Source organism: Quercus suber, unplaced genomic scaffold (assembly GCF_002906115.3).
Source record: "Quercus suber isolate HL8 unplaced genomic scaffold, Cork oak 2.0 scaffold_422, whole genome shotgun sequence".
In the NCBI taxonomy this organism is placed as follows: Eukaryota; Viridiplantae; Streptophyta; class Magnoliopsida; order Fagales; family Fagaceae; genus Quercus; species Quercus suber.
Genome location: NW_027069873.1, coordinates 108,234 through 122,117, shown reverse-complemented (window position 1 = coordinate 122,117; position 13,884 = coordinate 108,234). Strand labels below are relative to the sequence as shown.

The following is a 13,884-nucleotide window of genomic DNA, read 5'->3' as shown; positions in this document are numbered from 1 at the left end:
GTTGCCTGCTCTAAAACATGAAGGTAAACTTCAATACTAATTACACCATATTCATGCTGTAGAAAGAAAAAAGGCTTTGGAATATACTTAGATTTTATTACAATATTGTGAGCTTTTTATCTTATATGGTGTAGCAAAAAATAGTTATCAAGGTGCAAATGGCCTGTGACAAATGCAGAGCCAAGGCCATGAAGATTGCATCAATAGCAGATGGTTAGCACCAAATCACTCCTAGCTTTATGGCTTTTCAGAAACAATATATTGTCAACAAGGTGGTACTTAATTACATGTTCATTGATTTTACAGGTGTGATCTCAGTTGCTGTTGAAGGAGCAGATAAAGATCAATTGGTGGTGATTGGTGAAGGTGTTGACTCGGCTAACCTGACCTGCTCGTTAAGGAAGAAGCTTTGCTATGCCACCTTATTGGGTGTGGAAGAAGACAGTCTCCTTCCACACCCAATAAGGTGGCATAGCAAAGCTTCTTCCTTAACGAGCAGGTCAGGTTAGCCGAGTCAACACCTTCACCAATCACCACCAATTGATCTTTATCTGCTCCTTCAACAGCAACTGAGATCACACCTGTAAAATCAATGAACATGTAATTAAGTACCACCTTGTTGACAATATATTGTTTCTGAAAAGCCATAAAGCTAGGAGTGATTTGGTGCTAACCATCTGCTATTGATGCAATCTTCATGGCCTTGGCTCTGCATTTGTCACAGGCCATTTGCACCTTGATAACTATTTTTTGCTACACCATATAAGATAAAAAGCTCACAATATTGTAATAAAATCTAAGTATATTCCAAAGCCTTTTTTCTTTCTACAGCATGAATATGGTGTAATTAGTATTGAAGTTTACCTTCATGTTTTAGAGCAGGCAACGATACAAGCTGCAGCCTCTGTCAGAAAACTACAATGTGCTTAATCTGTGTTAACGGGGAAAAAAGAACTGTAGGTCTTATATAGCCTGTTGGTGAATATACTTGTTACTTAAGCTCAAAAAAAAAAAAAGAAAAAAAAAAAGAAGGACAAATATTGTTGCGCACACACATACCTTTGTACACAACTGAAAAATTAATTGAAATTGTGAGGTGAAATCACGATCTCATCTAGTACAAAAAAATAGAGTATAAATTGTTCAACTTTATAGGTGCATTGTACATGCAGTAATTATTATAGCCATGGAGAATGGGTATTCATATAATCTAGTTGATTGTTTTTGTGATGACAAATGCTTGAGTCCTACAGATCGTGCCAGTTCTGCCCAGCAATTCACTTTAATTTCAGTCTTCTCTAATTTTTCATTAACCAATTTTGCCTATCTCCTAAATTAATTCTTTCACAAAAGGGTGTTACCCCCAATAAATTTGATAATTTTGATGAGTAATGTCCTATAATAGGTTTTCCTTATAACCAATAGTCTATTTGGTGTCCCTGTATGCCCTGTATATTAATGTAATTCCATTTGCATATATGCTGCATTACATATTACTTGTATCTGCCTTGTGTTCTTTGAAATATTCACTTTAACTAGCCTTCTTTTTTGTTGGCAACATTTATGCTTTAGTGCCTTCGTTTTGGTAGACCATTACATTTCACTGTACACTGAAACATGTACTTAATATATATGTTAGATAGAGCTTCCGTCCAATAATGCAATGCACTAAGTGGGACACGTCCAATAATGCAATGCCTGCATGCAATAGATGGGAGTATGGGACACGGGATTGAAACTAATCATATTTGAACATGTATTTTGTGCATGTTGCTTTCAGTTTATTAGGTGCAAGCCAAATCATTTAACGTATTAATCAGTCCAATCATGAACCATCGAAATACAAGAGAGTGCTCTCTCAAAAAAGAAAAAGAAAAAAAAAAAAAGAGAGTGATGTGTTATGACTAATACAAGTTTCGTGCATTAACATTATAAAACTGATATGTCAACTTTTAAACACAATATAAATATTAGTTGAAAATTTTGTTTATCATTGTAATATCATATACTAATCTAATACTATATATAATAGCAAAAGCTTTTAAAGAGGTGCTGACACGTTAGGAAAAAAAGCCCCTTAAAATACTGCCACGTAAACAGTTTTCCTTTAAAACACCGTACGGTGCATTTGAAGACTTACTTTAAAGTTACAAAACAGCGCACGTTGCACCGCTTGAGCGCTTTAATTTTATTTATTTACCGTGCACACGGTTTTAAAAACAGAAACACCATTAAATTGAAAAAGACTGAGAGAGACTCTGATAAATAGAGAGCGAGAGAGGAGACGATTAGGCGCAGAGAGAAAAATCTAAGAAAACTACACAGAACCCATAGTTTCCGATAATAATAATATAAAAAAAAAAAAAAAAAAAAAAAAAACCGGTTTAAAATACTATTACACTTGAGATACAGAGATAGAGAGGGAGGGGGAAAAAAAACTTGCGACACAGAGATGAGAAGGAGACACAGTTCGTACGACCGGCCATCACCATCATTTTCCCACCACTGTCGTTCCCTTGCCAGACTTATACCACCAGAATCGGCATCGGTAATGCACGAAAGAATTAAGCTACGAACATCGAGAGAACTACCACGGTAAGGGTTTTTTTTTTTTTTTTTTTTCCTTAGATCTGGGTATGAAATATGAATTAGTTTTGAGAAATTTGGTTGGATTGATTTTTATTTAGGTATATGGTTTACATTAGGTTTGATTTGAAATATGAATTAGTTTTGAGAAATTAGGTTTAGATTTTTATTTAGGTAATATTTGAGTTCCCTCTGAATTTTTTGGGTTACTATTCTTTCTCTGACTTTTTTCCCCAAATATAAAGTTAAATTAGTTCGTTATATGTTTTCAACTTCTACAATTGCAGTTGGATTTTGGTTCCGGTAATTAGGGTTAAGAAAATCAGAATTATGATATGTGACTATTTTTTAAAAATTATTTTGGTAATCGGTTTTTTGAATTCTTCTCTTTTTGGATTTAAATCATTCAAATTCTTTTCTGCAGAAATGAAGTGGAATATTTCTACTATCTAGAGTCTCTAATCTAACAAAGCAAATGTACTATTTTTTTTTCCTAATACTCTTTTCCATTATGGTTTGCTGTCAATTTAGGAATTTGATTCATAACCCTTTATGTTTGTTAAAATCAAGGAAAACCCTTCACAATATGAAAATCCTGCCTCAGTTTTAATGGCCTCTTACCTTTTTTTTTTTTTTTTGGTAAGGGTGAGTGAAATTGTGGGATTTTGAAATCTGATAGTATAACTTCATTTATACTAAGTTTATTACTTTGTAGATTTTGGTTGGTATTTTTAAAAAAAATACTTTTAAGTCTTGATTTTGTTGTTTTTGATGTTTGGTTTTAATGGGTTTAAATTGTGAAATCTGAAAGTATAACGTTCTTTGTACAAAGTTGATTACTTTGTACGTTGTGGCAAAGATTAATTTTATAAGAGTTACCTAAGCTTTGGTTTAAGTATTTGATCTTTTGGCCTTCAATCCCGCCACATTCCCTTATCCTTACAGCCAAATATATATCACACTCAAGCATTTTACTCTTTCGATGCCATTCTGCTTGGAACATTTTATCTCCTTCTCATAGCTACTTTCCCTGACTCAATTTGAGCATGTTTTGGTCACATTGATTTCACCTTCTAATTCATGGTTTGATTGTTTTCTATTCTATAAAGTTTAATTTGTTTGTCTCTCTGCCAATCACCCCCTTTTCTCAAAAAAATTTGCTGTTGCTGGGGTGGACTTAACTAACAAACTTTTTATTATATGCACGGAAATTGTTTGATAGAATACCTGAATGTTTTCTTCTTTTTGTAGAATCTAACATTGTAAAATTTCCATTTTGCAGGTCTATTACGTGGACATGTTTATTTCTTCCTACAGTATATACAAGATTTGGTAAGGCCCAACAATTTAGCTCCGGGTTTTCTTCCTTTTTTCAATTTTGTATCAACTTATTTTTATGTAATGTACTTTTATGTTAAAAAGTAGGAGCAAGCATGGGTAAGTTAGAAAAGCTAAGGTCTTTCCCCCTTTAGTTGATTATATAGACACTCATTTGCTTGGACTCAAGCTCAATGTCTAACAAGCATTACACACACCAATTCATGTTCCCTGTTTTAGAGATAACCAATATGAAAATTGATTTGCAATTTCCTGTCAACCCATTTTATGTATAGCGTTAGATGAAAGCTATTTTATTCTTGGTCTTAAGTTTTTAAATAGTTCTTTGAATTGTCTATATAAAATATTTTTGAAAAAAATGCTCTTTAATTTTATAAACAACATTCTGGTTTGCTTGATCAGAGTTGGGATATATGTAATCTGATTTTAATTAAACAAGCATAGGTTAGAGGTTTGTGATGATGCCTTAGTTCTTAGTGTCCCATCTATTATTTTCTTTGGAAAGTAGAGGAGACACCTAGGCTATAGGGATTAGTCTTTTGCGACAAGGACCAATTATAAGGCACCTAAATGAATTTATGTGCTTCAAGTTGAAGACACCACAAAGTTGAAAACCAAAATGAATTTGGTGAAGGTTGTGAAACAGTTGATGCCTTATAAGTTGTAGCTTAACAAATTTTATCCCAAAGTAATGATGCCTTCATTGTTCTCTATGTGTGTTTAATTTGAATCCTTATTGGGCACATTATTACTAGAGGTATAAGCACAAGTCTAATGATAGTTTCCTGATCACTGACATAGCTTTTGTCTAGATGAAAAGTAGTTTTCTTTTTTTCTTAATATGCATGTATTTTAATGCATTTTTACTTTTAAGTTCCTGCTTTGTATTTGCCTTTGAGAGGCACTGAGTAGAGTTCAATATTGCAGTTGCTTTGAATTTAGTGATGATATTAACTTGACATGTGATTACTTTTGTCCAACATTTAGTTGATCTATTCTAATATTATTTATTCACCTTTGTCTTTGGATATCAGATCACATTGAAGATGCTACTCTTTACCTTGATGCTGCATCTATATAAAGTTTCCAATACGTTGGGGCATTTCATGTGTTGCTAGACCTAGAAGTTTGTGTTGTTTGCAATTTGGAGAGCATGTGTTGTTCTATGGTTAACATTAAATGACTTCACATGTGAACATTTCATAAATAGATATGTTTGTATCAATATTTGTGGGTGGCGTACATATTTGCAGGTGTCCCAGCTTTTGTAGCTAACTTATTCAACCCATGTCAAGCATGTTGTAATTTACTAATTTGAATTTGCTTTGAATCCTAGGTGGTAGTTTGGAACTAAAAATCTGATGCTAGAAGGAAAATGGTGGTCATCATCTAGCATATGTGTTAGGACATATGTGTGTTCACTTGTTAAGAACATATGTCACTTGTTTATGTAAATTGGCTAATCCTTTTGACAAAACGCACTCTACTTGTAATTGGGTAGTTCTAGGTGTTTTTAATACTTCAAGAAACAAGGTTTAAAGAATAAGTGTTGAAGTCATCAATTCTGTCCAAGAAAAAGCAAGCTGGAGTGCAATTTCATTAAAGCTCGACACCTTCTCGATAGCTACCTCGACACCTGCTATCTATCGAGATTTATAAAATCAGCTTTTCTAATTTGATTTTCTTGGGATCCATGAATATGGTTTTGGGCCTTCTTTTCTTCTAACCCTAAACATATAAAAGGATTGTTTTAAGAGCTGTCAAGTAGTACACAAGTTGCAAAAGCATTGAGCAATCCTTGTTCAAGCAAATTGTGATCAAAAGACGAAGTTCTTAACCTAGTTCATCTTCTCTCTTAGAAGTTGCTGTGTATGTGCACCATAGGGTTTTGTAACCAAGCATCTTCCTGATCTTCATTATGTATGATGAACTGAAGAACTTTGCAGCCAACCTCTTCTTCTCAAGTTGGTGTTTGAAGTCGTGTACTGGGATCCGCACATTGGTTAGTCACGTACTTGGGAGCCGTGCATCAAAGGTGGAAATTGTCACTACAGATCAAGTCCAATTGGGTATTGGGGTAAGGGTTCAACTGTAGGTTGGTAAGGTACTTGGGATTCCTTTACTTGTAACCGCTTGATTTGATAATAGTGGAGTTTCGAGAGTGGTGACTTGAAAATCACCCGGTGGGGTTTTTGCCGTTAGGGTTTTCCCCATTCGTAAACAAATCACCGTGTCACTTATTTTTCCGCTGCATATTTAGTATTTGGTGATTTGTTTATGCTTCCACGTATTTGCATGTTAAATTGATTAATTAATAACTTGGCTAATTAATTAATTAATTTTATCACAAAGGGTCATTCAATTTGTGGTCTATCAAGTGGTATCAGAGCAGGCACACTCTGATTAGGTTTAATCTTTGCTGTGTTGATCCATTGACCCCTGTTTGTCATGGATAGAGGACAATCTTTAATCATACCTCCTTTATTTGATGGCACTAACTATGCATACTGGAAAGTACGCATGAGAGCTTTCTTGCAGTCTTTAGATGAGAAGGTGTGGCAAGCTGTAGAGATTGGCTGGACTAAGCCAAAAGAAGAACCGGCCGATTGGGATGATGCTAAGATCAAGGCAGCTAACTTCAACAGCAGAGCGCTAAATGCCCTATTTAGCGCAGTCACCAATGAGGAGTTCAAAAAGATATCCTCAATTGAAACTGCTAAGGAGGCTTGGACCATCCTCCAGACAACCTATGAAGGAACAAAGGCTGTCAAAGATTCAAAACTTCAGAGGCTCACTACAAGCTTTGAAGAAATTAAGATGGAGGAGGATGAGTCTTTTGATGAGTTCTATGCCAAGCTCAAGGACATAGTGAACTCACCCTTCAATCTTGGGGAAACCATCCCTGAACCCAAGATTGTAAGGAAGGTGCTCAGATCTCTACCTGAGAGATTTCATGCCAAGATTACAGCAATTGAGAAATCAAAGGATATAGACAAGATTCCTTTGACTGAGCTAGTTGGAAACTTGCAGACCTATGAGATAGGGTTATCTAGGATTGGCAAGTCTAATAAAGGCAAAAGCATGGCCTTGAAGGCGAAGAGCAGTGATACAGATGAGTCTTCTGATGATGAAGATTCCAAGATGAAGTCCTACATTACTCGGCAGTTCAAAAAGTTTATGAAGAATGCCAATGGAAGGAGCTTCGACAAGGACCGCAGGCAGTTCAGTTCTTCTCAGTTTAAAAGCCAAGACAAAGGGAAGAAGGATGCTAAGGAGGGCGGTCAGTATACTGTTCCTGCAGGACCAAAGTGCTTTGGGTGTCATGGGTTCGGACACATGAAACATGAGTGTCCTACATATCTGAAGAGCATTGGGAAAAGCAAGGCCCTTGCTGTAACCCTAAGTGACACTGAGCCTGAAGATGATTCCGACAATGAGGATGACGGAATCCTAAATGCTTTCACTGCCTCAGTCAATCTTACTCAAGGGATTGTTGAAGAAGTGGATGAAGAAGAAGAATTGGTGGAGTCCAAGTTTGAGAAGATGGATGATCAAGACGATATCCATTCAGCCTATGAGAAGCTTTACAAGCTCTCTGAAAGCATGAGAAATTATATAGGCTGGCCACCAAGAAGCTCAGTGATGTGGAACTCGATCGTGAAGAGTTGTCCACAAAGTTTGATGAGGCGAATCAAACCATTGGAGCACTGAGATTTGAGAACAACTTTTTGGCTGAGAAGACCAAGAAGCTTGAAGCGGAGCTGTTTCAAGTCAGAGCTCAACTGGAAAGGACTTCAAGTGCAAAGCTTGATGAGATGCTTAGCAATCAGAAACCTGCTTCGGATCGAACTGGTTTAGGGTATGGTATTTCTTTCTCTAATACTGCTTCTACTAGCAATACTGTTTTTGTTCCTCCTGCTAATAACATTGAAATTGAGAACATTGATGTTAAGACTAAATTAGTTAGTGAGAACTTAGACAAGGGAAAATCTATCTTAGGAGCACCCCCTAAGCTAGATAAGAAAGATGATAAAAACCCTAGGGCTAAGAAGGCTAACTCTCAAAAGCCTAAACAGAAGAAGCAGCATCTCTGTCATTATTGTGGGGCTACTGGTCACACTCGACCAAATTGTTATAAGTGGTTAGCCACTCAAAAGAGCAATGGCATGATAGCATCTGGAAGCCAAAATCAGCTTCAATCCTCTCTTGCTCCTCTTGGAGATCTTCTGAAAGCCCTCATATTCCTTTCAAACTTGAACGGTTTAAATTCTTCCCCCTCACCGCCTGTTCAAGGATTCTATCAAAGGAAAGGTTCTTCCAAGGAGTGGAAGAAAAAGGACTCTAAGTGATTTCATCACTTTCTTCTCCCTTCTTGTTTTTCTTGTTTGTTGCATTGCTTGTGTGTTTTTCTTTTCTGCTGAGTCAGTCTAGTTTTTGCTTTGCTTTGATAACATGTTTTTGTTTGTTTATTTTCAGTTTTGCTTATTTTGTTTTTCATATAAAAATATAAAAAATTGAAAAAATTGAAAAATACAAAAACAGTGTGTGTTATGTGTACTTTGGTATTTATGTACCTTGGATGGCCAATGAAACAAAATTTTCTAAACTTTGTATCTCTTGTAGCTTAGATGAGCATCTCTATGCACAACTAAGCAAGTGAGCTTTGTGGCTCTTGTTTGTGATGAGTAAGATTAAGTTATCTCTTAAACTTAACACTCTTATCACTCTTTTTGACGGGTAGGACTAGAAAATCCTAAGAGAAATGCATAAATGACCATCTCACCACTGTTGCTTGCCAATCATAGTATGACACCTGTATGCTTCGACATAGCAAAAGTGCAGTGTCATAGACACCTGTATGCTTCGGCATAGCAAAAGTGTAGTGTCAAAGACATCCGTATGCTTCGGCATAGTAAAAGTGCAATGTCTATGCTTAATATGTTGGGTATTTCTTTTCTCTCTTTTTATGCCCATGCATGATATGTTTAAAAGAAAATATGCAAAGAAAATAAAAAGTAAAAAGATTAAAATGCTTTAAATATGATTGCAAGCGTGTTTTCTAGGAGATGTGGGAGTCATAGGATGTACCTCAAAGGTGATAGTCTCCATCAAACAGTTATGATTGTGTGTGAGTTAAAGTTATTTTCTCATATCTCAGATCGTCATGACATGTATACACATATGCAATCTTGCGATGTTTTTCACACACAACACGCAATATTCTTTGCTACTCTTGATACATGTGCAGGTACAATGTGATTTGGCCATCACAAGTGTTTACATATGCTAATGTATGCTCACTAAACTGTCTTGACTTGTTTTTGAAATATAAAATTGGTTAGACTTGTTTAATGTGTGTGTGTGTTTCTGAGGATTTATGTGCTTAAAATTTTTTGTTGAGAGATGATTTTGAGAGCTTTTTATGTTGAGAGGATCATTGGTTGAGATGTATGTTGGATTGCATTCATGTCTGTGTTTTTCACTTCTCGAAAAACTGCTTTTCACTGTTGGCTCGACACCTCCTTGATACCTGGCCATCTGTCGAGCTTCTCAAGCTTTTTCTAATCGCAATCTCGACACCTGTCTCGACACCTTCTGGATCGATCGAGAAAGTCTCTGTCTCCTCGATAGATTCTCGATACCTGGTCGATCAATCGAGCTTCTTGAATCTCCTTTTGGCCTTGCACCTTGATACCTCTCGATACCTGCATCTGTCGAAGGCAAATTCCTCGATACCTTCCTCAACAGCTTCCTTGATACCTCTCGACACCTCAGCTGTCGAGAATTACTAAGGTGCCTATTTAAGTGCAGATCGCGATTCTGAACTCATTTCTCTCGATCTCTCTCGATCTGTCTGTGGTTTTTCCTCTCCCAAACTTGATTTCTCACTCAAATCTTCAACCCCACTTGGATCTTGCTCATTCCTTGCTTCAATCTCTTGGTAAGATCACTTTTCCCTTCCTTTTTCATGCATTTCATGCTTTAAAACCTAGGTTTTGAGATTTTTTGAAAATTTTTGGGGTTTTTCAAAATTGAAGAGTTTTTCTTCAAATTTTGGGTTGGGTTTGCACTTAAATGTTTTCAAAATGTCATACATTGCATTTCATTTGCATTATAATGATATTTACATGCATTTAGATGTGTGCGTTATGTTTGTGTGCTGCTAGGATTGGATTGGGCTGAGCCCATGATGTTTTTTCCTTTGCATGTCACATGTTCATGCATTCCCATGCATACGTACTTATTGTTCAACATATTTGATATATTTGAACTGTGTTGGGACTTTTCTGATTGTCTCCCTCTCTATCTCTTTCTCATTCTTTTACGTTAGTAGTGTCTATGGCACCTAAACGTAAATCCACTCCTGCTCGGAACCCTCTGCGTTCTGGAGCTTCTTCTTCTTCTGACTCTGCTCCTTTTAACCTTCGGTTCCGTGATGGAGATGCCCACAAGGCATTTTCGGAGAACTTTTCTCGACGAGGTGTGTGTTCATTCGGAACGCCAAGTCATTCTGGCAGACTTCGCCGACACTGACCTTCCCTCTGTCATTCACAGTAGGGGATGGGGGTCACTGTGTGACATCCCGGTCATTTACCCTCTTGTGCTGATCCAGGAGTTTTACTCCAACATGCACGGGATTGACTGTTCACTACCTCTCTTTTTCACTCGCATTCGAGGTACGCGCATTCCTGTTACACCGCAGCTTGTTGCGGATGTACTTAGGGTACCTAGGATCGACTTTCCTGATTACCCTTCTTGTGAGCGTCTGAGGACTGTGTCCAAAGATGAGCTCATCTCTGCTTTTTGTGAGCGCCCTGCTGATTGGGGTGAGTATCAGTTCACATCATGTAGGCCTTTTGCTAAAGGTCCTAGATTTCTTAACATGGTGATGACGTTTGTACTCCATCCACTCTCTCACTACAACTCTATCACAGAGCCTCGTGCTCAATTTTTGTTGTCACTTCTAGAGCATCTTACTATAGACTTTCCTTCTTACTTCATCCTGTCTATTATAGATGTTCATCTAGATTTGGCGTCCCGTGATAAGCTCATCTTTCCTTCCGCTATCACGAGGATCTTACGCCATTTTTCTATCCCCTTTCCTGTGTCCGACCACTTTACTCATATCTGTGCGATAGATGCCGCTACCGTAAAACGTAGTGAGGCTCAATTTAGGTCGCGACAGACAGATGCCACTCCTCCCTCCCGTTCAGCACCGTCCAGATCAGCTCCATCCAGATTTGCTCCTTCTACATCTGCTCCTTCTTCATCTACGGGCGATGTATCTCTTGGAGATATTATGGTGTAGCTGCAGTGCATGGACACTCGCCTTGATACACTCTCTGCTGAGTTGTATCAGGTGAATATTCGTGTTGGTCGTATTACACGACGGTAGGCGACCATGGGTGGTTTTGCTCCAGAGGCTACTCCTTCACCACCAACTCCAGTAGCTTCAAATTCTGAGGATGATGAGGATGATGATGATGGGGATGCTAGCTCTACTAATGAGATGTCTACATGACACTCTACCCTTTGTCACTCGTGACAAAAAAGGGGAGTAGTTTTGGATTTATGAGAGTAGTCATCTTAGGGGGAGAGTTAGTATAGGACATGTTAATAGGGGGAGTGTTGATATTGTTGAGGGATGTAGTGAGGCTTTGATGTATCTTTTCTTTTCTATTCTTTATAGATACATTGATCTTGTATATGAGGTCTTTTGACCAGTTTTACATACATTGTACTTATTCTCTTTATATGTAGATGTATGTTTCTTTCACCTCTCTCTTCATGTGTTGTTTCTTCTCTATCTTTATACACATGTTCTTTATACTTGTATGCAATCTATTTATTTCTATTTCACACAAGATGCCTTGATGAGTTTTGTTTAAAGTGTTTCAGAAATACAGGTTGTCAAAGTCTACTTGTCATAAACTCTCTTCTTGCAAAGTTTTTCAAGAGTTTGTGTTAGGATAGATTTTATTGTATTCAACAAGTGAATATGAGTTGAGTGATTTATGACTTCTCTCATATGTTCATTTGTTTGTTGTGGTTTTGTCACGGATTGCCAAAGGGGGAGATTGTTAGGACATATGTGTGTTCACTTATTAAGAACATATGTCACTTATTTATGTAAATTGGCTAATCCTTTTGACAAAACGCATTCTACTTGTAATTGGGTAGTTCTAGGTGTTTTTAATACTTCAAGAAACAAGGTTTCAAGAACAAGTGTTGAAGTCATCAAGTCTATCCAAGAAAAAGCAAGCTAGAGTACAATTTCATTAAAGCTCGACACATTCTCAATAGCTACCTCGACAACTGCTATCTGTCGAGATTTATAAAATTAGCTTTTCTGATTTGATTTTCTTGGGATCCGTGAATATGGTTTTGGGCCTTCTTTTCTTCTAACCCTAAACATATAAAATGATCGTTTTAAGAGCCGTCAAATAGTACACAAGTTACAAAAGCATTGAGCAATCCTTGTTAAAGCAAATTGTGATCAAAAGACGAAGTTCTTAACCTAGTTCATCTTCTCTCTTAGAAGTTGCTGTGTATGTGCACCATAGGGTTTTGTAACCAAGCATCTTCCTGATCTTCATTGTGTATGATGAACTGAAGAACTTTGCAGCCAACCTCTTCTTCTCAAGTTGGTGTTTGAAGTTGCGTACTGGGATCCGCGCATTGGTTAGTCACGTACTTGGGAGCTGTGCATCAAAGGTAGAAATTGTCACTACAGATCAAGTCCAATTGGGTATTGGGGTAAGGGTTCAACTATAGGTTGGTAAGGTACTTGGGATTCCTTTACTTGTAACCGCTTGATTTGATAATAGTGGAGTTTCGGAAGTGGTGACCTGAAAATCACCCGGTGGGATTTTTGCCGTTAGAGTTTTCCCCATTCATAAACAAATCACCGTGTCATTTATTTTTCCACTGCATATTTAGTATTTGGTGATTTGTTTATGCTTCCACGTATTTGCATGTTAAATTGATTAATTAATAACTTGGCTAATTAATTAATTAATTTTATCACAAGAGGTCATTCAGTTTGTGGCCTATCAATATGTTTGTTAAGCAAGATTTGTAGCTAAGTACTACCTGATATCTCATCAGTCATCCCTCTACCACTTGAGCCAAGGCCCAATTGCAACATTTCACCTACTGTTTTTTATTGTTATTTTTGGTGTGTGATGTGTAGTTACTTTTTTTCCCCTTTGGATAAATTAGTCAATTGCAAGTATTACATTACTATATTTCAATATATATTGTTGTCATTGTTGAACGCATTACTAGGACTTTACTCTAAATATTAACTTTGTGTTCCTAGATACTTAATTTCTAAAATGGTGCAAAATTAAGGAACTGTTACATGTGTTTTACATGCAAGCCTCCTACAGCTTATTATTGTTTGGTCTACGGGTGTGTTTTGAGGATGGTAGGTTATATTAAAAACTAAATAAAAAATATTAAGGATTAATATAACTAACTAGATAAGGCCTTGGGGAGAGATGGTGAGACACAAAAATGTTGTGGATTGTTAAATGAAATGCACTATTTCACTATTACTAAAATAAAAGACTTGAGATTGACAAAACATTTGTAAGAGAAAGAAAGAGAAAAATCTAAGAGGCTGCTACTAGCATCATGTAGGTGTTTGTAATGTGAAATACACATTTTATATCAAATTTTATTTTATAATATTTCTTCAAAGTTTTTTTTTTTTTCCTTCTCATTACTTCAATAGAATAATTATAATAGATATGTGTGTGCAATTTATAATTGTTACTTCTTATGATGAACTCATTATTAATAAAATTCTATAAAAATTATATTATAAAATGCATTATTTTAGAAATGTATGGTTTAAAAAAAGTGTAAACTAATACCATGTATAATTTGAACATCTTCTAAAATTTTTAATTGTACCCGCGCATATTTAATTGTACCCGTACATATGCACGGGGT

At 36.5% G+C, this 13,884-nt stretch overlaps 1 protein-coding gene across 2 annotated transcripts; it reads left to right on the top strand.

Annotated features, from left to right (window-relative positions):
* The first annotated feature begins 3,132 nt into the window (after positions 1-3,132).
* Positions 3,133-13,300, top strand: LOC136062516 (uncharacterized). Of its 2 annotated transcripts, none has more exons than XM_065761619.1 (2): positions 3,133-3,918; positions 5,261-13,300. In XM_065761619.1, exon 2 carries the CDS (start codon positions 6,373-6,375, stop codon positions 7,633-7,635), a length of 1,263 nt encoding a protein of 420 aa, XP_065617691.1. In that variant the 5' UTR covers positions 3,133-3,918; positions 5,261-6,372; the 3' UTR covers positions 7,636-13,300. The 2 variants fall into 2 exon arrangements, with proteins under 2 accessions (XP_065617691.1, XP_065617692.1); XM_065761620.1 differs by having other exon boundaries at positions 4,959-13,300.
* The last annotated feature ends 584 nt before the right edge of the window (positions 13,301-13,884 follow it).